Source organism: Oncorhynchus mykiss, chromosome 12, assembly GCF_057628025.1.
Source record: "Oncorhynchus mykiss isolate SJ-2025 chromosome 12, ASM5762802v1, whole genome shotgun sequence".
NCBI classification, from domain to species: Eukaryota; Metazoa; Chordata; class Actinopteri; order Salmoniformes; family Salmonidae; genus Oncorhynchus; species Oncorhynchus mykiss.
Genome location: NC_143033.1, coordinates 34,995,832 through 35,021,651, shown reverse-complemented (window position 1 = coordinate 35,021,651; position 25,820 = coordinate 34,995,832). Strand labels below are relative to the sequence as shown.

Sequence of the window (25,820 nt, the reverse complement as noted above, 5' to 3'; positions counted from 1 at the left end):
TAGACCGCGAACCAGACCTTTAGACCGCGAACCAGACCTTTAGACCGCGAACCAGACCTTTAGACCGCGAACCAGACCTTTAGACCGCGAACCAGACCTTTAGACCGCGAACCAGGCCTTTAGACCGCGAACCAGACCTATAGACCGCGAACCAGACCTATAGACCGCGAACCAGACCTTTAGACCGCGAACCAGACCTTTAGACCGCGAACCAGTCCTTTAGACCGCGAACCAGACCTTTAGACCGCGAACCAGACCTTTAGACCGCGAACCAGACCTTTAGACCGCGAACCAGACCTTTAGACCGCGAACCAGACCTTTAGACCGCGAACCAGACCTTTAGACCGCGAACCAGACCTTTAGACCGCGAACCAGACCTTTAGACCGCGAACCAGACCTATAGACCGCGAACCAGACCTATAGACCGCGAACCAGACCTTTAGACCGCGAACCAGACCTTTAGACCGCGAACCAGACCTTTAGACCGCGAACCAGACCTTTAGACCGCGAACCAGACCATTAGACCGCGAACCAGACCATTAGACCGCGAACCAGACCTATAGACCGCGAACCAGACCTATAGACCGCGAACCAGATAGTGTTTTTTTGTGCTAAAGAAACTTTTAAATGGTTGTCATTTAGTAGATGCTCTTATCCAGATCTTACAGGACCAATTAGGGTTAAGTGTCAGTCAAGGGCACAGACAGATTTTTCCCCTACTGTTGTCGGCTTGGGGATTCGAATCGGCGACCTTTCAGTTGCTGGCCCAACGCTCTTAACCACTAGGCTACCTACCGCCTGACTTCTACCAATAAACCCCCCAAAATGTGACCAACATATCTACTTAAATGGGGTGTTTTATGTTTTACCACAAGTCTGAGGAGAGGGCTCTGGCTCTGTTAAAGAGTACTGTAGGAGATTGCATTACTGCAGAGCGGCTGTAAACAATGTTCTGTTACTGTAATGTGCTGTTCTGCTGTGGGCTGCCAGGAACAAAGAGCTGTGTGTGTGTGTGCCTGCCTGCCTGCCCACCCCCACACACTTCTTCTCCAACTCCTGAACTCTGTCTCCCATTATCTCTGGGAAACAGTCCAAGTAGCTCAGCTTACAGATTATACAGGTACAATAAGAGGGAGAAGAGAGAGAGGTCTGTGACATGGACACTCACCCTGCAATAGGAAAGAATCAAAAGGACCCCCGCTACAGACCAGTGGGAGGTATAGAGGAATGGAGGAAAGAGGGGTAGAGGGGAGAGAAGGAGTGAAGGAGAGGGGGAGGATAGAGGAAAGGGGGTCACGTGGGGGTAGGCTGGGTCAGAGGGGTTGAGGGAGAGAAGGAGGAGTGGAGAGATGAGGAGGAGAGTGGCTCCTGGGTGGGTGTAGGTTGGGTCAGAGGAGTTAAGGTGATGTTGTCCCCTAGCCATGGGAGAAGGATTATAGAGATGAGATTAGAAACCACACTGAGACATCAACAGTTGACGCTATAAATATAATGAAATCTATACATTTGTATTGTAGTCATCCTATTTCTATGGACTGACCAGGCTAAACCAAGCAGCTCAACTATCAACTACTAGAATCCACCACGGAGGGACACACACTGGATACTTGCCAAGTGCAGGCCATTTCAGTACAGTGGAATTCAGAGTGTGGTCTCACTCCTGGGAGCTCTTATGAGGTGAAACTAATTGAGGGTAACAGGCAGTGGGATAAAGCTTCTGGAGAGATGTGTTGTCTAACAGAAGGAGAAGATCATGGGGAGGCAGGTAGCCTAGTGGTTAGAGCATTGGACTAGTAACCGAAAGATTGCAAGATTGAATCCCCAAGCTGATAAGGTAAAAATCTGTCATTCTGCCCCTGAACAAGACAGTTAACCCACTGTCCCTTGGACGTAATTGAAAATATGAAATTGTTCTTAACTGACTTGCCTAGTTAAATAAAAGGTAAAATAAAAAAATGGAATCAGTCTATCAATATCATACCATCAGTATCTCCTCAATCTTCTCCAGTCCATCTCCTCTGTGCTGGAGCCAACCCTTTCAGAAGGATAGCTGTGTGAGCAGTGGGTGTATGAAAGACAACACTCTCTCCTCCAGATAAGAGGGAGAGAGAGAAATGAAAGGCCGGGCTTGAGCCCAGGAGGAGAGGGAGTGTGTGGCTTTAGCTGCTTAGACGGATGCATTTCCGCCGTATAGAAAGAAGCACTGGTCGGGGCTGTCATCTCAAGCGCTGTGTAACCAGTCCCTTTTAGAGAGAACATACTCTTAGTAATCACAGGCACCTAAAGGTCACAAAAGAGCCATTTCTGAAATGCAAAAATGCTGAAATGGAACGCTTGGAAAGTCAGTCAATTAGTCACGCCGAGCTCTCACTTCAACACCAAGGCATTTAAGGACAGCCAACATCCTCCTTGCAACTTTGTCTGGAGCTGAAATGACCCCTTATTCCCTATATATTATATTATATTAATATATATATATATATATATATATGTCCTATGTGTGCCTTAGTCAAAAGTAATGCACTATAATAGGCTGCCATTTCAGACACATCCCTCATTCAAAAAGGACCAGCTAGAGAGATTAATGTTCCCAATGTGAGATGAAAGACAGACAGGTGGGAAATAGCTTCTAACATGTTGTTATTTAATTGAGGATTAGGGCTTTGACCCCTAGGAGGTCAGGGGTCATCTCCTTGGGGGTCAGAGCTGTGTATGTGGAAATTAATTGCTGCCTGCCGGCTGGGACTCAGTCAGGCAGAGACAGATCAGAGCAGCACTGCAGGGGTGTGTGTGTGTGTGTGTGTGTGTGTGTGTGTGTGTGTGTGTGTGTGTGTGTGTGTGTGTGTGTGTGTGTGTGTGTGTGTGTGTGTGTGGCTGACCCTCAGTGACGCACGCACGCATGCACACACCAGTTTGACCTCACTATGCACCACAGAGTCCCTTGTATCCATGGAAGTAAGGCTGATAGATCAGATCTTAAGGCAGTCTGGGTGGGACGGACAGTGCAGTATTCTTCAGTGGCATTTATATCTAATAGTTTCAAGGTATACTAATACTGTATCATACCGCACATTTCAAATACATACTGATATAGCACCAGCCTAATTGTGCAAAAACAGATAATGGAACTCAGCCTATAAAGACAACAAAAGAAAGTCTCGCATATATCATCCTCTTAACTTGTTACCTTCACACAAACAAAATGTCCTCTGGTGGATAATGTGGAGATTGAAATCTCATTACAGGACACAGCTTACTGTACAATATCTCAACTTTCTCATCAGTGAAGAAAATTGACAGTAGCAGGAAATATAAAGAGCAATGTTGCTGCATGATATGTCCATTTAAGGACTTTTGTATTCTGGAGTCTTGTTAAATAAATCAGTTACGTCTCCAGAGAGGAAAGAAAAACATTTTGGCTCTTTTCAGAGTTACTTGACGAGAAACAAAAACAGAAGAGCTCAAAGAAAACGTCTCAGCCATAAGGTACTGTTTGCACAGGGAAGGACTTCATCCACTTAAGTGTTGGCATGTAAACTACAGTCAAGTCCCTCAAACATCTATGTCCCTCAAACATCTATGTCCCTCAAACATCTTTAGTACCAGTCAAAAGTTTGGACACTGACCCATTCGAGGGTTTTTCTTTATTTTAACTATTATCTAAATTGTAGAATAATAGCGAAGATATCAAAACTATGAAATAACACATATGGAATCATGTAATAGCAAAAAATTATTAAACAAATCAAAATCTATTTTTGATTTTTTAAAGTAGCCACCTTTTGTCTTGATGACAGCTTTGCACACTCTTGACATTCTCTCATCCAGCTTCATGAGGAATGCTTTTCCAACAGGAGTTTCCACATATGCTCAGCACTTGTTGGCTGGTTTTCCTTCACTCTGCGGTCCAACTCATCCCAAACCATCTCAATTGGGTTCAGGTGATTGTGGAGGCCAGGTCATCTGATGCAGCACTCAATCACTCTCCTTCTTGGTCAAATAGCCCTTACACAGCCTGGAGGTGTGTTTCAGGTCATTGACCTGTTGAAAAACAAATGATAGTGGGACTAAGTACAAACCAGATGGGATGGCATATCGCTGCAGAATGCTGTGGTAGCCATGCTGGTTAAGTGTGCCTTGAATTATAAATACATCACAGTGTCACCAGCAAAGCACCGCAAAACCATCACACCTCCTCCTCCATGCTTCACGGTGGGAACCACACATGAGATAATTTGTTCACCTACTCTCCGTTTCACAAAGTTACGTCGGTAGGAAACAAAAATCTCAAATTTGGACTCATCAGACCAAAGGACAGATTTCCACTGTCTAATGTCTATTTCTTGTGTTTCTTTGCCCAAGCAAGTCTCTTCTTATTATTGGTGTCCTTTAGTTGTGGTTTCTTTGCAGCAATTCGACCATGAAGGCCTGATTCACGCAGTCTCCTCTCAACAGTTGATGTTGAGATGTGTCTGTTACTTGAACTCTGTGAAGCATTTATTTCGGCTGTAAACTGAGGTGCAGTTAAGTTGAATGACCTTATCCTCTGCAGCAGAGGTAACTCTGGGTCTTCCTTTCCTGTGGCGGTCCTCATGAGAGCCAGTTTCATCATAGGGCTTGACGGTTTTTGCAACTTCAAAGTTTTTGAAATGTTCCAGATTGACTGACCTTCATGTCTAAAAGTAATGTTGGACTGTCGTTTCTCTTTGCTTATTTGAGCTGTTCTTGTCCAAATACGGACTTGGTCTTTTACCAAATAGGGCTATCTTTTGTATACCACCCCTACCTTGTCACAACACAACTGATCGGCTCAAACGCAATAAAGATGAAAGAAATTCCACAAATTAACTTTTAACAAGGCACCTCTGTTCATTGAAATGCATTTCAGATGACTACCTCATGAAGCTGGTTGAGAGAATGCCAAAAGTGTGCAAAGATGTCATGGCAAAGGGTGGCTACTTTGAAGAATCTAAAATATATTTTTTGTTTAACACTTTTTTGGTTACTACATGATTTCCATATATGCCATTTCATAGTTTTGATGTCTTCACTATTATTCTACAATGTAAACCCTTGAATGAGTAGGTGTGTCCAAACTTTTGACTGGTACTGCATGTCCTTTTACTTTAAAGTCCCCTATACTCCATTTTAGCTCCTCGCAGTGTTTTCTGAACATCTTTCGGTCCTTGCTATAGAGACTCCCTCTCCCATTCTACAGTGTCCCTATCCCTTAATCAGCACTATTACACATAGCAGCAGTCACAATCATATCAAGGACATGGCCTCCCACGCTCAGCCGATAGCACTGATGCAAGTAAAGGAAATACTGAGACGTTCTCTCTTTTGAGAGCTTCCTTTTCAGCTCAAGCCTCTCTTACAGCGATAAGTAATTGGCTGCCTCTCTCACTGCAGTGTGAAACTCTCCTCTCCCCCAGCAACACTCATCACCAATCACAATCCCACCATCTCTCAGCCTGGGACTGAACATGCCATTCTCTTCTCTCACTCCTTTTTCCAACAGCAAGCAGGGAACAACATGTGGTGAATAATATATTTCATTATTTGTTACTTTTTTGACAACGTGGCTGTTGTTGGCTGGGTGGCAGTGTGTTTTCCCAGAAGACATTAGTGTGCCTCTCTGCCAGGCTGTTGTACCCCTATGAGTGAGTAGAGCGTACATTACATCTTAGCCATGGGCATGAAGTTGGTATGAGGCAGGTCTGTAGCTCAGTACCCTCAGTACCCACACACACACACTTATCCTACACATCCTCCAAAGTCTAGTGTACCACCCCTAATCAGTTCAATCAGAGGTAACAGGCTCACTCATCCACTCCCCCTCTGCATCTGTGCAGGGAAAGGAGAAACCTCATTAACCCATTACAAGGAATACAGTGGAATATAATATGTTTCAAAAGGATGCCTGGCCAAAGATCAGGGGGTGCTTTAATTAACCTTTAATTAGGCCTTCTTCTCAATATGACTAATCCTCATTTATAGATCAGACCAGGAAATTAAAATAGACAGAAATACAACAAATCATTACTGGTAGTAATATCACTATTGTCGGTACTCTACTGTACTGAAGAAGTGTATGTTGTAGGAGGAGTAGTAGTGTTTATTACTGTATGGAGTCGTGTTTCCCAACTAAAGGCATCCAGTACCCCCAACAGCACACATCCAGTACCCCCAACAGCACACATCCAGTACCCCCAACAGCGCACATTTCGGTTGTATCCCCGGACAAACATACTTGATTCAGTTCATCAGGGGCTTGATGATTAGTTGACAAGTTGAATCAGGTGTGCATGTCCAGGGCTACAATATAAATGTGTATTGTTGGGGGTACTGGAGGACTGGAGTTGGGAAACACTGGAGTAGTGTAAACTGCATGTTCCCAGAAAGCGTTACAACCAATCATACTTGATAATACTTCAGACACTCTTAGAGCGGTGGTTCTCAAACCTCTCCCCGGGGACCCCCAGCCGTTCCATGCATTTGATCTATTCAAGAGCTAGGCTGTCAGGAGAGGAAGAGGGGTATACCACATGCTGGGACAAAATGGATGACACATATGGGCTATGATGACGTCACCATAACTCAAGTACCTGACATCTCAGAATGCATAGCATAGCGAGAGAACGTGGACATTCCTCAGTTACTAGGCAGAGTTAGTACGAGGACCATTCACTTAGACAGGCCAGACACGCTCTCACTAGAGGCAAATAAAACCTGCTCAATCCAAACAACTTTTCTACACGTTGTCAGGGAAATAGAAACAGGCAACCATTTAAACAGCTCAATAAAAACTAACTCTCTCAAAATTGGACTGCCAATGAGAGGGCAGCTTGGAGTGAGATTCTTCGCTATCCTTGAAGAGGAAGAGAAGCATTGACACGCCAGTCAAGGACAGAAAACAGACACACTTCAAAGAACTAAAGAGATGCTGGAGCGTAAGATAAGTAATGTAGAAGATTATGAACAATCTAGGCTAATAGTTTGTTATTTATATAATAGACATCTAATATACCATCTAAGTATATTCTCCACACAACACTAGTTGAATCGTTTGGAGAAGAACGCTTTAGCTGTGACTCGTCTTAAAATGAATCATTTTTCACTCAGTATTTCTAGTTTGCCCCACTTTCCAGACTCTTCCATTTGAGAGTGCTCGGTATTCCCATGACGACCAGGCAGTGAGCTTGTTTCTACCTGAAAAAGCTGTTCTGTAACAACCACCAACAACACCAGTGAATAGTTGACACTGATTTCTGTGTGGGAGTAGTGAAAAAACTAAACTCAGAAAAAGCAGGTTAAAGAACTAAAGAGTCAAACTTGCTCCAAGCTCACCTCTAGCTACACTACGATTGCACCACTAGAGAAATAAGCAACAATACAGTACTGTGGATTCTTTAGTAATACTCCTTTAATAATCCTCAAAGTTGACCCAGATTTAGGAGGAAAATCAAAGATGGCGGACCCTGGGATAACTTAAACAGGCCTGAAGAGGAGAATAACTATCATTAAGATGACAGTGGAAAGTCACAACTACACTACGCAGCTACAGACAAAATGAAAAGAGTCAAGCCCTACTTGACATTATGCAAGAACAAGGAGTCTCTGGGAAATCCACAAATAGTGGCCTCTAATTCTCCCTTGTCAGAGTCATGGTGGTACAGTGGTTGTGGGAAGAGACTACTGAGACTAGTCTTAATAATTAACCACAGATAGCAATGCACAACCTTCCCAAACATGTTACAGTCACAGGACATTCTGAGAGCGAAGAATTTTTTAAGAGTGTATTTTCCCACAAGGAAGGGGAAAACCTCCCATGTACTCAGTCTCTAACACTCACTCTCTCTCTGGCCCTCTTTCTCAGACAGTTAAACCAACCTACCCACGTCAAAGTAGTCCACCACAACAAAACCCAACTATTGCACACAAGAGACCAGACAACAATAAGAGTGAGTCACACGCTGGGGAATAGTCTGAGCTGAATGCATTGCTCCATGGCTTTTGGTACTGTATGTTTCTGTGAGGGTCCATAAGTCCATACATGCTTATGGATGAATTATACAGCGAGTTTGAATTCATGATGTGAGGGTTGTCCCTCTCTCCTTACCTGCACCTGGCCCTTGCCCATGATGATGTCCACGATCTCATTGTCATCCTTATTGAGCTTGGTCTTGTCGTAGCATTTCTCGTAGCACAGGATCCGCAGGCACTGAGAACCTTCCAGCTCGATCTCAAATTCCTATTGGACAACAGACAGGAAGGACATAATAATAGGGTTCAATTTCCTATTGGTCCAAATAACAGACCGAATGATGGGAGTATTGGATATTGAGTTCAACGTCCTGTTGACAGCATGACTAACTGACTGAAATACGATCTGAACATAGGAGCTCTGATGAGTGTTGGTCTCTCACCTCGTTCCACTGTGGTTCAGTGGTGTCTCTGAAGACGCGGGTCTTGGCCTTGCTGACAAAGTAGCCATAGGAGTCCACCTCCAGGGTACAGTACAGATCTGAACAGGACACAGGAGTCAAAAATCACAATGAGTGGATCTAAAATAATCAGCACTTATAACACAATACTTACAGTAAATGGATAGATATTTTAATATGATCGTACCACAATTGTGTAGAGCTAGATCATGCCTGTATCAATGGTCACTGACAATTAGTTTCTCAAGCCCTTACCACCTAATGGTAGAGGCCCGTATTACTGATAGAATGAATAAAGACACACACACACACGCCCGCCCGCCCACCCACCCTCAGGGCCAGGTATTCCCTTCAGCTCAGCAGAGCATCAGCTAGGCTAATGTACTCATGTTTATGCTAATGCATTAGTCTCCATAGGCCATTTATCCAGATATCCATTACAATGTCTCCCCTGCACTGGTCTAAGAGACCTCTCTCTCCAGCCCCGCTAGTCCCTGGGGTCTCGACTGCTCTCTGACAGCATGATGGATGGTTACCCACCCTTACCCCTGGGAGGTGCCATGGCTGCACACACAGTCACATCACCCACGCACAGAACTAGAGACAGTGTTTACACTATAGTACATAGTGTGACACATGGCGTAGCAATATGAAAACAATAGCATGACCCATGTCTGTCTGGGTTTAGCTCATAGACATATCAAGATCTGGATTAGGTTAGGCAGACTTGTGGACTCGAGTCACAAATTTGATGACTTGAGGCTCGAGTCGGGACTCGACTTTGACTTGAGTCTTGAGACTGTCTGGCCAGGTTTTGTAATGTTTTGTCACTCATTTTGTGGCACAGAGACTACGTGGATTAATCTACACGCAGACAAAGACAGCAACAGAATCGCCCTTACCAAAAAAAAGAAAACTGCAACAGATTGGCTAGTGAAACGCACACTCGGCACTCTGATTGGAAACTGTCAATCAACACAGGTTGGGTGAGCTAGCGAACAGAATGCTGATTTGCTGTACAGCTATAAAATGCGCAAATGTCAAAATGTAGGGAGTGAGGATTGCCATAATATATAAATATGCAGCTCCAAAAAGTGTTTGGTGATCAAGAATGTTAACTGTTAACTTTGCAAGCTCATCGGAAATGGGACAACAATTACTAGCATAGGACAACTGGTCTTTTGGTATGTAACAATTGCTTGATATTTATAATTTACTTATGAAGCCTGCATTTGGAATTTGTTCAAAATGAATCACAATGACGGCCTACCCCAGCCAAACTCTCCCTTAACCCGGACGACCCTGGAACAATTGTGCGCCGCCCAATTGGACTCCAGGTCACGGCCGGTTGTGACACAAACTGGGAAAGAACCAGGCTCTGTAGTGACTCCTCTAGCACTGCAATGCAGTGCCTTAGCGCTGCGCCACTCGGGAGGTAAATCTATATTCCATCTAATAATGCAATAACTGCTTGCGATTCATCATTCCATTACCTTACTGTTAATTGCAACACGTAGACATTTGTTTCATATTTGATAGGCCTACTACGATACATTTTCCTTTCATAGCCAACCCTTTCTTACCGTGCTATGAGTGAGCGTGATGTTTATAGCGCACATGAACGTTCAAAAGACTCCCTAGGTAGAAGTTCTGTTTACATTTAATTAAATAAAGTTTCCTTTGTTCATATTTCCTGGGCTATGTCGGAGATCCACGTGTCTGTGTCCTATATCGCTGTCATTTTTGTTGTGCGCAATATACGCGTGCGCGCCTCAGTACGCATAGAAGTAGGCTACGTGGCCTGCTCTCCACGCTTTGGAGTCAGAACGTTGAATAAGATAACATGATTGTTCCTTGTATGCACGGTGTTGAAATATCATTGTCTGATTAAGATGAATGTACCAATGTAACAATATATGTGGAAATAACCTTTTATGTTGTAGAACCAGTTTAATGGTTGCAATTGCCAATTGGGTAAAGGTATGGTCTCGGGGCCAAGTGTTTGTATTATGTAGGCCTACCCGTTTGAGCTCTTGTTTGATAGATTCGATTTGGTTTCTCAAGGGGAAGCTGTACAGTCTTGCCAGCTACCAGTGTCCGTTTAGATAGGTCAGGTTAAGCCTGATATAGAGGCTATTTCTTTTGGGCTATTGCCCATGTATATTTGGTTAATGGACTTGTATATTTTGTATGATATGGAGCTTTCACCATTGGATCACCAAGACCCGTAAATAAATCCACACCGAGCACGTCAGCACGTCAACCTGCCTTTCCTTCTGCTGATTGTCAACCTGCCTTTCCTTCTGCTGATTTCATGCTAGGAGGTCCATATTTTACAATTCCATAGGCTAATAAAAACATGTCAAAGACAAAATAATGAAAAGGGCTGTCCTGTCCTGTAGCCTTGATAAATAAGACAAATATTTGTAGCTGATCAAGTCGTTGCAAATATAGATTTTGTTTTTACTTGACTTGAGATTTGACTTGAAAACTTGTGACCCAACTTGACTTGGCTCTTAGAACCCACAACTTGGAATTGACTCGAGTCTTTACCCATTCTACATGGGACTCGACTTGAGACTCGACTTGAGACTTGCTTGTGACTCGAATAATAGTGACTTGGTCCCACCTCTGGGGTTAAGGTATCCTACCAACCAAGCAGAAGGATCCAGACTGGAGAGAGGAAGGGCACGGGAACTGATCATTTTGGGGGTGTTTTCAAAATGGAGTTCCGCTTTAGTAATTAGACACATCCGCTACGTGGGTGACTATCAGAGTGACCTGACAACCAATGGCTGAGGAGGAACACACACTAACTACTGTCTGTATCACTTCAACTCAAAGTCAGAGTCCCGAATGGAACCCTACTCCCTATATAGAGCATTACATTTGACCAGAGCTCTATGGGCCCTCTATGGGTAGGGAATAGGGTGTAATTTGGGACGCAGTCAAAGTATGGGAATCTCAAGACTACTGGGAAATAAATAGTATTGGACATAGGCCTAGTGTGCTGCTGCACTGAAGTGAGTTCAGAGTTAGACAGGATAGTTTATCACTGTTAATGCTCACAGAAATAGCATTTGGCTTCGTTAAGAGAAAGAAAACATATCGGAAGCACAACTCCCTGCTGTGTCAGATTTACACCTCTGTCCCAAGCACCTTTCTGAAAGTTATGACTGTTCAGACTTAGTGTAAACCCAACATCACTAAGGGAAACATTCATACATCATTCTCCTGGGCTACTTTTATCTCAAAGTTTATTTTCCCTTCAAATCTGAACTAGGTTTATTGTCCTGGACCTGAAATCCTACAACTAAAAACAGGGCCAGAAGGAACATATTTAGAACTTGTTTTAATGTGTGCTAGTAGTGTTGCCAAAGAAGCCTTCAGAAATGTGACACAATGAACATGAGAGCTGGCTTCTGGTGGTGATTGGTTGAATAAGCCCTGAGGGCTGTCATTTTATTAGGAGGCCTCTTCCTGCCCTCATGAATCTGGTGGTCAGTGAGGAGTCTTACCAGTCAAACACAGGTTAATGGGTACCATCCTGATTCTGTCCAGACGACCTGGAAGTTGACCCCTACTCTGTGTGTGTGTGTGTGTGTGTGAGACCTCTTCCTAATCCTAGCCTGCAGATATGTGTTCATTGGTAGGTGAAACAGTGGTCAGCAAAACCTGAGACTAAAACAGTCATTCTGAAGACTTAAAGCAATCAGTACATCTAAACTGGGTCTGAAAGAACAACACGACCTAGAGACAGGGAGGAGGGTTTGTCTGCTTTGTGGTGTGTGTGGCATTTGTGTGTGTGTGTGTCTGTCTCCCTGCCTGCCTGCCTGCCTCCCAAACACAGCTCCCGACTGTAACATGATTAATCTACTTCTTTATTTAGAACTTATTGGAAAAAAAATGGAATTCCAAGGAAGGAACATTATGAAGAAGGAAATTGTCTTATCAAATGATTTTTAATTGGATCCGGGATGATAACACTAACCGTTGCATGAGTAAAGGATGCAGGGAGGGCTGGATTACATTATGCATAGAGAGGCAGAGATGAGAAAATCTCTCCCCTACATCAAGTTCAAAACATGACATACACTGAGTGTACAAAACATTAGTAACACCTAATATTGAGTAGGGACTTTTGCCCTCAGAACAGCCTCAATTCGTCAGGGCATGGACTCTACAAGGTGTCGAAAGCGTTCCCATGTTGACTCCAATGCTTAAACACCTCTATTCTAGGTCAATGTTTTCCTCTTATTTATTTTATTGTATTTTGGGGGGGGGGGGGGGGCAGTAGACTCTTAGTTACTTCCTCTGACCCACTTTTGAAACGTTGCCCTGAGCTGAAATGTATCTCTGCTTCCTATTGAAAGAAACTACGGGTGGCAGTGTTGATAAGATCGTTTTAATAGGACATGTTTGTACATAATGCAGTTTCTAAAAACAACCCTGGAGAGGAAGTGTATATCCCCTAACTCTAGTGTCCAATAGGAAGGACTGGAGGCACCAGATGTTGTAGTGTTACGAGCTACACATACAATAGTACTGTATACAAGTACACAAGCAAATACACACACACACAACACATACAGAATCACCAACACACAGGCACAGACTCTTATGCAAGGAAGCAAATGGTTGACATACGGCTTGTACACACAATACGCTCGAGAGATAGAATCAGAGCAACACAAAATTGAAGGGCAGAGCCCGGGGAAGCCGACAATAAAACTCAACACATTAAATATCAGATCCACATACGGTCCACTATACTATACTCAACTATACTCTATCATACTGTTGAACCAGGTTGTTGGGGTTCAGAGGTGACTTGGTCTCAAGTATGTAGGTGGCGTAACTGCATCATTATGCTAGCTACGACTAGCTACCATCCACTACATACACATAGGAGACGCTATGTACCCGTGGAGGGGAGGTTTAAACTAAAACAGGAACTCTTACATTTCAGAGGGCAGGATCCATCAGGACAATGCCATGGTAACCATACTCCCCCAGCCCCTGCATATCAGAGGGGCATGCCAATGGTACGGTCCATGAGAAAATGGAGGGAAAAGTACAACCAAACCACTTCAACATGCTCCTTCTTCATTTTTAAACAATTCTGCCCACTCTGCTCCGGTGAGGATCAAACAGGCTTTCAGTGGAAACAGCTTTCCATTTTTCCCCCAATCCATTACACAATAAAACCTCTCTCTGAAGCTTTCATAAGGTACACTACAGTACAGGCTGCCATGGTATCTGAGGCGGAGGCATATTTCGTTGGGTCTTTTTTTTCTGCTGTGGTGATATTTGAACCGATGCTTCTTGTGTAAAAAGGTAACAGGCAGTGGAGAGTGTTGAGTGGAGCAGCAGCTGTCTGGTACAGACATATCTGAGCCACTCGGGGGCTCTCTGACATCATGTCCCCCTGATAACACATACAGGCAGTCATGGCTAGGGCCATCCCATGCACGCACCAGGTAGGGGGAGGCCAGGGCTGAGAGACAGAGGGGGGAGAGAGAAAGTGAGATAGGGATGGAGAGAAGAGGCTTCTCCTGGCCTTCACTGTCTGTTTGTGTGTGTGTGTCCCTTGAGAGCTTGGCTGTGGCTGTATAGGGACTACGCTGTTCCCGTTAGCTCTCTTTATGGAGTAGCTGTGTCCCTGATGGCCCGAGCATCAAAGGAGCCACAGGAATGTGACTTTGGTCCAGAGCTGCTCCTCAGGGACTGGCCCTGTAGCTTTCTTTCTCTTTCTCTCTTTCTCTCCATTTCAATCTCTCCCATCCCCACATTTCCTCCTTTCTCTATATATTTTCTCTCGCTCCCCACCGCTCCCGCTCTCAATCGCCCTTCCCTCTTTCTCTCTCCCACTTTCTCTCATGCTCTCCCTATCATGCTCTCCCTATCCCTCTCATGCTCTCCCTATCCCTCTCATGCTCTCCCTATCCCTCTCATGCTCTCCCTATCCCTCTCATGCTCTCCCTATCCCTCTCTTTTACCAGGAGAACCCCGGCCACAAGTCATTAAGAGCATGAGGTAGCAGTTGCACCGAACCACAGATTTTGGATCAGATAGCCCATTACTCCAAGTTCTTAACCATGAGGGGGGTGAAATAATACCTGACCCTGTTTCAGTGGTAACTTCTACCTCTGTGCTGGGGGTCTATGTTGTGGCCTTGTAAAAGGCTTTACTGTGGAGAAGAGAACCAGTGTGCAGGGACAGACATGGTAACCATGAACCCTTTCTCCCTGTCACCTCTGTCCTCTTTGTTGGTTGTGGCACAAGCTGTAAATGATATGCTCGAACCATCAATAAGTGCTGAGTCAGAAGATGAACATCCTGGTGTCGGGCACACATACAATAGCTGAAAGATGCTGACAGACACGCGTGCGCATCCAAACACACACACACACACACACACACATACACACACACACATACATACATACATACACACACACGCTGAACACAGTGCAGTACAAGCCCAGTATGACAGAGAGAGACTTACTGGCAGACTCTTTGAAGCCTTTAGCAGAGTGGACGATCACATGGAGGAATCCATACAGGCCTGGGGTTTCTTCATCTGGAACACACAACACAACACAGTTAGTCACCGTCTGTCACACCCATTATCATTGACCTGGATGTGACCTGGGACAATACATTCTCATAACCTCGAGGGTGCATCGCAAACGGTACCCTATTCCCTTTATAGTGCACTACTTTTCACCAGGGTTCGTAGGGGACCTCATAGCCGAGGGTACATCTCATTCGCAAAGAACAGTGTAGTAGTATATATTTCAGGGAATGATTGTGTGTGTTCGTGTTCTTGTGTGAGGTATTCTTTCAGGTAGAATAACTGAAGCCCCATGTGGGAGCAGGAAGCAAAGAGGATGAAGAGGACTGGGTCCACACACACACACACACACACCACACCTGTGGTAGATGGAGGAGCTCAGGTTTAATCACACACTCATTCATCTTAGTGTGTGACCTCTACACCAAGGCATCCCATACAGCTGTCCCACAACTCCCTAATTTCTCTGTGACATTAGCAGGAAAACAGGAGGAATCATTTTGCCCCATAGTGTATGTATCTAAGCCTTAGACTTAAATATTCACAAGCATGTTCTTGGGTGGCCCTTGAAAACACACACACCAGCCTACACACACAATCCAACACACTCACACACCTAAGCTTCCCCTCTCTTGTCCCCTGGCCTCCGCATGATTATGTTGCAGAGGCCTGCGCGTTTCCTGGTAAATAAACAGGGGGTTGAAACTGGAGATGGCCTGTTTGGAGCGCCCTGCAGGCCCATCGGGTCATGTTCTGGACCACTACGGAGATGAGAGACTAACAACTGAGTCCTGGAAAAACAATATGTCACGTGTATGTATGGTGCTATGGACTGTATATGTCCAGTCACAGACAGGTCATGCCACCAAGAGAGAGGGAGAAGCCAAGAGAAGATCTACTCCAGACTCTAACCTTTATTCCCCCCCCCCCCCCCCCCTCCTCCACTGCTCATTATCAGAGATGCTACTCTGCCTGGATCTTAACCACAACAAAAATACTCAAAGAAGATGGTAGTAATGACATGTCAATGTGCATTCCTATAACCCCCTAATGGTTAAGGTTAGGACCAGAGTTAGAGTAATCTGATCCTAGATCTGTAGCTAGTTTCTTCTACCTGGTCACTATAAAGGCCCGTGTCAGACAGAGCGATGGTAACGAGGGAATCACATTCCTCCCCCGGCTTGTTTGATTTGAGCTCCTCTGCTACTCCATTTAATAACGTCATAGCATGGTGTGTGTCTGTTGTGGGTGTTGAACGTATGTCAAATGCCAATGAACTGACCTGGAGACTTTGTTTTTGCAATACTGTGCTATAAAGTGACTACCGATGAGAAAGAATGTAAACCTGTGCTTTGCTTAACCACGTTTCAGATCCCCTCTAAACTGGAGAGAAAACAAAAGTGTTTGATGTGAGTATAAAGGGAGTCGCTTTGACAAGCTCAATGTAAACAAATCAGAAAGTCATCGCCTGCCAGATGCAGAACTTCAGGTCACCACAATTGGGGGAGGGGGGTGCACTGTACCATCAAAATACACAGTGTACAAAACATGCTCTTTCCATGACAGACTGACCAGGTGAATCCAGATGAAAGCTATGATCCCTTTTTGATGTCACCTGTTAAATCCACTTCAATCAGTGTAGATGAAGGGGATGAGACAGGTTAAAGAAGGATTTTTAAGCCTTGAGACAATTGAGGCGGCAGGATAGCCTAGTGGTTAGAGCGTTGGTTGCAAGTTCAAATCCCCGAGCTGACAAAGTCGTTCTGCCCCTGAACAGGCAGTCAACCCACTGTTCCTAGGCCGTCATTGAAAATAAGAACTTGTTCTTAACTGACTTACCTTAAATAAAGGTACAATAAAAAATAAATAAATAACTGAGACATGGATTGTGTGTGTGTGCCATTCAGAGGGAGAATAGGCAAGACAAAAGATTTAAGTGCCTTTGAACGTGCAACAGTTTCCCATGTGTATCAAGAATGCTCCGCCACCCAAAGGACATCCAGCCAACTTGACACAACTGTGGGAGTCAGCATCCCTGTGGAACGCTTTCGACTGTTCTGACTGTACAACTCAATATTAGAAAGGCGTTCCTAATGTTTTGTACACTCAGTGTATATCACCGTCTGTAATCATGGGTTTACAATGCTGTGGCCAGACTCAGATAATCATTATGTGACTTGTAAATATTGTGGCCAATTTAGATTTATACTACAGTACATGATATCCAACTTACTAAACCAAGTCTAGCAGAAATCTAGCAATATGACAATGTATCATTCAGAGTAAGCAAAAGTACAGGAGCAGAAACACCCTTGCCTTGCAAGAAAACATGTTTGTCTTTTGATAAAGATAGTATATCTCTAAGGAAGCTACCATGAACACCATGACTGTGGGATTGCACCCCAATTTGTGGTGCATAGTGGGGTCCCATGTGGCTCAGATGGTAGAGCTTGGCACTTCAATTGGCAGGGTTGTGGGTTCGATTCCCATGGGGGACCAGTACGAAAAAGTACACAAAAATTGTCTTCTTCCTACTGTGTCGCTCGGGATAAGAGCGTCTGCTTAATGACGTAAATGTAAAGAAGCACTGTTTATGAAGACCTCATGAATGCGTTCTTGTTTGTTTAATGTGTATGTGCAGCGGTATAACAGTGTTGTGTATGAGTATGTGTCTCCCTGCAATTTCCTGTCCCCCAGTGCATCCTGGGAGCTCAAATTGGGCCTCCCAGCTGGCTTTAATGTCACCCCAATCCAAACATCCCATCTGAACCCTGCTGCAACACACACATGCCATGACACAGGTTATCATTAGATGAGAAACACTATGTAACCTAGATTTCTTCCCAAACCATTTCTATTTTTGTGCTGAGAAAATAGGAGATACGTTTGTGGGTTTTTAACTCCAAACAGAAGGGAAAGGAAGGAGAGGTGAATGTGTGTGTACTACCGTCTTTATAACTGGTGACAGGAATGTTGTGGACGGTTCGGAGTTTGAAGCAGGAGCTGGTGAGGACCTGCAGCTCTACAGAGCTTAACTGACACGTCTGCAGATCTGAAGACACAGAAACACACCATTAATAAACCTGAACATACAGCCAGGCCATTGGTTTTTCAAATTTGCATTGAAGGCATTGAATCCATGGCATAGTTGTTTAAAAAAAAACTATATCAGCCTGTCTGATCACTCTCCTGACTCTTCCTGTACCTTTCCTCTGTAGTTTCTGGATGCTCTCCCTCCACTCTGACCTCTCATAGTCTGAAGACAGGAGGAACAGGTAGCTCTGAGGACAAAACAGGGGGAAATCACATTTTATATGACAACAGCTCCCTCCTGTGGTGGGAAAGTAAATCATAATAATAAATGTATTGGGTTTATTTAGCGCTTTACAAAGTAAGGGGAAAATCACCTCATCCACCACCAATGTGTAGCACCCACCTGGGAGATATATGGCAACTATTTTGGTGCCAGAACGCCCACCACACATCAGCTAGCATGGTGGAGAGATGAGGAGTGATATACAGAGCATTCGGAAAGTATTCAGATATCTGGACTTTTCCCACATTTTGTTTACGTTACAGCCTTATTCTAAAATTGATAAAAATTGTTTCGTTTTTCAATCTACACACAATACCCCATAATGACGAAGCAAAAACAGTTTAGACATTTTTGCAAATTAATTATAAATAAATAAACGTTAATATTTCATTAACACAAGTATTCAGACCCTTTACTTTATTGAAGCACCTTTGGCAGTGATTACAGCCTCAAGTCTTCTTAGGTATGAAGCTACAAGCTTTGCACACCTGTATTTGGGGAGTTTCTCCCATTCTTCTCTGCAGATCCTCTCTGTCAGATGTTCGATCGGGTTCAAGTCCGGGCTCTGTTTGTGACACTCAAGGACATTGAGACTTGTCCCAAAGCCACTCACACGTTGTCTTGGCTGTGTGCTTAGGGTCGTTGTCCTGTTGGAAGGTGAACCTTCGCACCAGTCTGAGGTCCTGAGTGCTCTGCAGCAGGTTTTCATCAAGGATCTCACTGTACTTTGCTCCGTTCATCTTTCCCTCGAACCTGACTAGTCTCCCAGTCCCTGCCGCTGAACACATCCCCACAACATGATGCTGCCACAACCATGCTTCACTGTAGGTATGGTGCCAGGTTTCCTCCAGAAGTGACGCTTGGCATTCAGGCCAAAGAGTTCAATCTTGGTTTCATCAGACCAGAGAATCTTGTTTCTCATGGTCTGAGAGTCCTTTAGCTGCCTTTTGGCAAACTTTAAGCGGGCTGTTATGTGCTTCCATCTGGCCACTCTACTATAAAGGCCTGATTTGTGTAGTGCTGCAGAGATGGTTGTCCTTCTGAAAGGTTCTCCCATCTACACAGAGGAACTCTGGAGCTCTGTCAGAGTGACGATCGGGTTCTTGGTCACTTCCCTGACCAATGCCTTTCTCCCACGATTGCTCAGTTTGGCCGGGCGGCCAGCTCTAGGAAGAGTCTTGGTGGTTCCAAACTTCTTCCATTTAAGAAGGATGGAGGCCACAGTGTTCTTGGGGACCTTCAATGCTGCAGAAATGTTTTGGTACCTTTCCCCAGATCTGTGCCTTGACACAATCCTGTCTCGGAGCTCTACAGACAATTCATTAGACCTCGTGGCTTGGTTTTTGCTCTGACATGCACTGTCAACTGTGGGATCTTATATAGACAGATGTGTGCCTTTCCAAATCATATCCAATCAATTGAATTTACCACAGGTGGACTCCAAACAAGTTGTAGAAACATCAAGGGTGATCAATGGAAACAGGATGCAACTGAGCTCAATTTCAATTCTCATTGCAAAAGGTCTGAATAGTTATGTAAATAAATGTCTAAAAACCTGTTTTCGCTTTGTCATTATGGGGTATTGTGTTTAGATTGATGAGAAAAAAAACTATCTAATGCATTTTAGAATAAGGTTGTAACGTAACAAAATGTGGAAAAAGTCAAGGGTTCTGAATACTTCCCGAATGCACTGGATGCCAATTAGGAATGATTAGGTGGCCATGATAGAATGGGGCCAGGTTGGGAATTTAACCATCCTACTCATACGATAAGTGTCAATGGATTTTTAATAACCAGAGTCAGGACACCCGTTTAACGTCTCTACCGAAAGACAGCACCCTGCTCAGGGAAATGTCTCCTTCACTTCCCTGGGGTATTGGTATCTCCTTAGACCAGAGTGAAGAGTGCCCCCTACTGGCCCGCCAACACTACTTTCTGCAGCATTTGGTCTCCCATCCAAAAACCGACCATGCTTAGTTTCAGAGGCAAGCTAATCAGTGGGATGCAGGGTGGTATCAGTATCAGTATATTAGCATTGCAGTCATGGACATAGTTGCTAACCACAGATCTAGAATCAGATTACCCAACCCCCAGTCTTTATCCTAACCATTGGAGGAAGACAATATATCTGATCCCAGGCCAGTGGTTACGTAGTTGCAGCTTACCTTGCCATGTTTGTTGTGTATGCGAAAAGGGATGGTGGGAGAGTGTAACAGCAGCCAGGACTCCTGCTCGTTCATCTTCTTCCTCAGACGCTCCACATTACGACTCTGGCCCTTTAGTGCTTTCTACACACACACAGAAACAAACAGGGCACGCAGTATGTTAACATACAGTTTGTTATGCTGCAGGGATACTCAACTGGCGGCCTGCGAGCAAAATCTGGCCCATTTATTAATTTAGACTGGCCCTTTGATCAATTCTGAACACTAATAAAAGATATGCAACAAAAATCCCAACCAAAATCCGACGTTCAGTGCCAAAATGATAAGCACTAATGTGGTTGTCTATTGTGTGGATGTCTAGCACTTTTTTTTTAGCCCTTTTTCTCCCCAATTTCGTGGTATCCAATTGTTGTAGTAGCTACTATCTTGTCTCATCGCTACAACTCCCGTACGGGCTCGGGAGAGACGAAGGTTGAAAGTCATGCGTCCTCCGATACACAACCCAACCAAGCCGCACTGCTTCTTAACACAGCACGCATCCAACCCGGAAGCCAGCCGCACCAGTGCGCCGGAGGAAACACCGTGCACCTGGCCACCTTGGTTAGCGCACACTGCGCCCAGCCCGCCAAAGGAGTCGCTGGTGCGCGATGAGACAAGGACACCCCTACCGACCAAGCCCTCCCTAACCCGGGCGACGCTAGGCCAATTGTGCATCGCCCCACGGACCTCCCGGTCGCGGCCGGTTACGACAGAGCCTAGGCGCGAACCCAGGGACTCTGATGGCACAGCTGGCGCTGCAGTACAGCGCCCTTAACCACTGCCCCACCCGGGAGGCAGTCTAGCACTTTTCTAGCACCTATGTGGCATGTTTGTTTTCTGTTCATATGAATTTGGCTATAGCGTTTGAAATAACACATATGGAATCATGTAGTAACCAAAAAAGTGTTAAACAAATCAAAATATATTTTATATTTGAGATTCTTCAAAGTAGCCACCCTTTGCCTTGATGACAGCTTTGCACACTTGGCATTCTCTCAACCAGCTTCATGAGGTAGTCACCTGGAATGCATTTCAATTAACAGGTGTGCATTTGAACAATCACTTGTGTTGTGACAAGGTAGTGTTGCTATACAGAAGATATTTATTTGGTAAAAGAAGTTCATATTATGGCAAGTACAGCTCAAATAAGCAAAGAGAAACGTCAGTCCATCATTACTTTAAGACATGAAGGTCAATCAATGCGTACAATTTCAAGAACATTCAAAGTTTCTTCAAGTGCAGTTGCAAAAAAACATCAAGCGTTATGATGAAACTGGCTCTCATGAGGACCGCTACAGGAAAGGAAGACCCAGAGTTACCTCTGCTGCAGAGGATAAGTTTATTAGAGTTACCAGCCTCAGAAATCAGCCATTAACTGCACCTCAGATTGCAGCCCAAATAAATGCTTCACAGAGTTCAAGTAAGACACATCAACATCAACTGTTCTGAGGAGACTGCGTGAATCAGGCCTTTACGGTTGAATTGCTACAAAGAAACCACTGCTAAAGGACAACAATAAGAAGAGACTTGCTTGGGCCAAGAAACACAAGCAATGGACATCAGTGGAAATCTCTCCTTTGGTCTGATGGGTCCAAATTCGATTTTTGGTTCCAACCGCCATGTCTTTATGAGACGCAGAGTAGGTGAACGGATGATCTCCGCATGTGTGGTTCCCACTGTGAAACATGGATGAGGAAGTGTGATGGTGTGGGGCTGCTTTGCTGGTGACACTGTCAGTGATTTATTTATAATTCAAGGCACACTAAACCAGCATGGCTACCACAGCATTCTGCAGCGATATGCCATCCCATCTGGTTCTCTCTTAGTCCCACTATCATTTGTTTTTCAACAGGACAATGACCCAACACACCTCCAGGCTGTGTAAGGGTTATTTGACCAAGAAGGAGAGTGATGGAGTGCTGCATCAGATGACCTGATCTCTACAATCACCCGACCTCAACCCAACTGAGATGGTTTGGGATGAGTTGGACCGCAGGGTGAAGGAAAAGCAGCCAACAAGTGCTCAGCATATGTGGGAACTCCTTCAAGACTGTTAGAAAAGCAGTCCAGGTGACCTCATGAAGCTGGTTGAGAGAATGCCAAGAGTGTGCAAAGCTGTCAATAAGGCAAAGGGTGACTACTTTGAAGAATCAAAAATCTAAAATAGACTGATTGTTTAAAACCTTTTTAGTTACTTCATGATTCTATATGTGATATTTCATAGTTTTGATGTCTTCACTATGTCATGACTTGGCCTCATAGGCAAAGGTTTGAACACCAACACTCATGGCTGGCCAGTTACATGACTGGTCGTAAATACCGGGCAGACTTTCTCTTCCTGGCCATGCAGTATTGAGGGAGAGAACCTCCATGGAACATGGCCAAAACTCAAACATCCAAAAGTGGAGAATGAAACAATATGTGGGGGGGTGGGGGGTGGGGGGACTTAAAGAACCATCATGTCAAATTCGTTAGGAATTTGTGATGTTAATAAGTCCACTAGGGTCTTGTCATTGCATCATGTTAATACTCAGTGTATAATCTATCCTGTGTGTGTGTTTATGTATTTCTGTGTGATTTTTTCATCAGTTAGTAAATAAATAATTAAGCCAATTTGTGTAAGCTGATTCATCATGAAGACTTGGGTTTGTGTAGATTTATAGGATATTACGACGTTCAGAATGAGAGTGAAATAGGAGCAAATGATTAATGGATGAAGGATATTATATCGAGATATTCTGATATGAGTTAATTCGGGAAACGGTAACTCAAATGAACTTTTCCCGTGGTGCCCCATATTACTACTTAATTGTTATATGATTTAATTGCAAAATAATTTAACGTGGTATGTAATTATTCGATGAACAGCCGCCATCGCATTAATGGTAGAAACGTCACAACAACTATTATTATTAATGTAGAAAATAATAAAAATAATGAAAAACCCTGGAATGAGTAGGTGTTTGTCCAAACTTTTGACTGGTACTGTATCTTTGTATTATTTGTTGAGATGCTTAGTTTTCAGATCATTTAAAAAATAACCTAATTACTTTGAAGACGCTTTCGATAGTAACAACAACAAAAAAATATGGTGAGTGAGCGTTTAATGATTATCACATTTTTGGTTTCCACCTCGACTCAAGGTGGTTGAGCGCCCTCCACTTCTTTTAGAATTACGTTTAGCAACATTTCATGAAAAGTGCTTTATTGGTGTGTGTGCATTGCTTTTTTATACAGTTCTTCCAAAGAATAATCAAATGTGTAAAATGTCCCGCCCCCACATAATTAACCTTTTATTATTTATTACATCTGGCCCCTGGGAGAATATAGTTTAAAGCCATGTTTATACTGGTATCACAACTAAATCCTACACACTGTACAATCAACTAAACCTGAATTGTACCGTGTGTGTTTGACCATGAATAATTATTTGGTATTCCAGAGATATTTGTAAACAGGGGAAATGACGGCTACATTTTGTTCACTAGAATTTACAGTGTGATGCTTGATAACTATTCCAAGGAATTTCCATGTCCTTGTTCTCCAGAATCTCCCTTCCTACACACCCTCCTCCAACCTATCCCTTGACAGGAAGCAGAGTCAGGCCATGCCCTGGCTGTAATCAGTTCAATCAGCCTTTTCCGGCTCTGATTAGGGCAGTCAGTCAGTCTGCCCCTACTGTATGACCCACTGTAGCAGTCTGGTATCAACCTGGAAGCACAGTGCCTGTATTCATAAACCTCTAAGAGTAGTAGTGCTGATTTATTATCAATCCTGATTATTTATGCCTCGTCACTTTTACCCCAACTGCACCTACATGTACATATTACCTCAACTACCTCATACCCCTGCGCATTGACTTGGCAGTGGTACTCCTTGTATATAGCCTCATTATTATTTTATAACTATTTCCTTATTTATCAAAATGCTCCTGACTTTCTAACTCTGCGTTCTTGGGAAAGGCCTCGTACGTAAGCATTTCAAAGTAAATTCTACACCTGCTGTATTCAGAGCATGTGACAAATAACATTTTATGCTCTCCAAAACCCCCTAAACGGGTATTTACTATGGACGGAATCACTGGATGCTGAAATAAATACAGCCCTGTATAGTAACCATTAGAACAAGTAGAGGTTGCTGCTGCAGTGTGATGGATTAAATAAAAGCAGCAGTGTTCAGCTAAAAGCCAAGGTGGTAAATCAATTTAAACCTATACAGTTTCTAGGTTACGGACTCCCAAGGATTTCCACAGTAAAATGACAACAAAGGGCTGACATAAATAAGTCTATTGTGTTGAAGAGGTAAAGAGTTGAAGGGAAACTGGAAAAGGTGATCTCCGGGAACACAGTCATCCTCTAAGGACCTGTGTTTATATGACAGCTACAATTAGATGGCTATCGCTGTTCCACTGTACTCAAGTTCATCAGAATTAACAAACTTCCCACGGGATAGCTTGAGTGTTTGTGAGTGTAGATACAGTGAGGGGGTGGATTGTGTGTATGTATATGGGTGTACTATATAAGTGATTCACACACTGACGTGCTGACTCTGTCCAGGTGACCTGGAAGTTGACCCCTTCTTGTGTTTGTTTGTGTGTGTGTGTGTGTGTGTGTGTGTGTGTGTGTGTGTGTGTGTCACACAGATCTCTAGTCTACAGTCGACTTGTCTAAGAGTGGAAGCGATGAGAGGAACTGTTCCAATAACAACAACAGTAGTGATAAAGCCAGAAGAACCCAGCCTAATCACCCAGGCAGGCAGGCTGGTTCTAGCCTCTGATAGAGAGAGAGAGTAAGACAAACACAGACCATAGGGCTCCAGGGAGGGAGAGACACACCCAGGGAAACCAGCCCAGAATGGGGCAGCCAGGCTGGGCAGGACACTCTTCCTCCACAGTGCCTTAATGGCCAGCTGACCATGACCTGGCCTGACACTGAGTGGGAGGCAAGGGAATCACCACTATTTTGGCTCAATTTACAACTATTGGGTTTAGTTTGAGTCTAAAACAAAGCAGTACTGGATACAACATCAAAAGATAATCTGTTCTTTTAGACTTACCTGACTAAATAAACTTTTTTTTTTATTTAAATAAACATAATATATCACCTTCTCCTTCTGGATCTCGCTCTTGATGACAGAGATCTTGGTCTTCATCTCCTCAATCTCGTGTTCAGGCAGAACCTGGATATGGGGCAAGACGTCCGAGTCATCCAACAACTGGAAGGTCAGGTCTGCCAGGGGGATGTACCACTTACACTCATACTGCTGGTGTCTCCTAC

At 44.0% G+C, this 25,820-nt stretch overlaps 1 protein-coding gene across 9 annotated transcripts in view; it reads right to left on the bottom strand.

Moving 5' to 3' along the window:
* Positions 1–25,820, bottom strand: part of abr (ABR activator of RhoGEF and GTPase) — a 215,462-nt gene that overhangs the window by 49,710 nt on the left and 139,932 nt on the right. For all 9 annotated transcript variants that reach the window (XM_036937431.2, XM_036937432.2, XM_036937434.2 and 6 more), the window contains 7 exons: positions 25,648–25,816; positions 20,506–20,628; positions 18,230–18,305; positions 17,972–18,076; positions 14,956–15,030; positions 8,430–8,527; positions 8,123–8,254 (listed from right to left, as the gene is read on the bottom strand). In XM_036937431.2, coding sequence (XP_036793326.1) covers positions 8,123–8,254; positions 8,430–8,527; positions 14,956–15,030; positions 17,972–18,076; positions 18,230–18,305; positions 20,506–20,628; positions 25,648–25,816 — 778 coding nt within the window. The remainder of the gene's footprint in view (positions 1–8,122; positions 8,255–8,429; positions 8,528–14,955; positions 15,031–17,971; positions 18,077–18,229; positions 18,306–20,505; positions 20,629–25,647; positions 25,817–25,820) is intronic.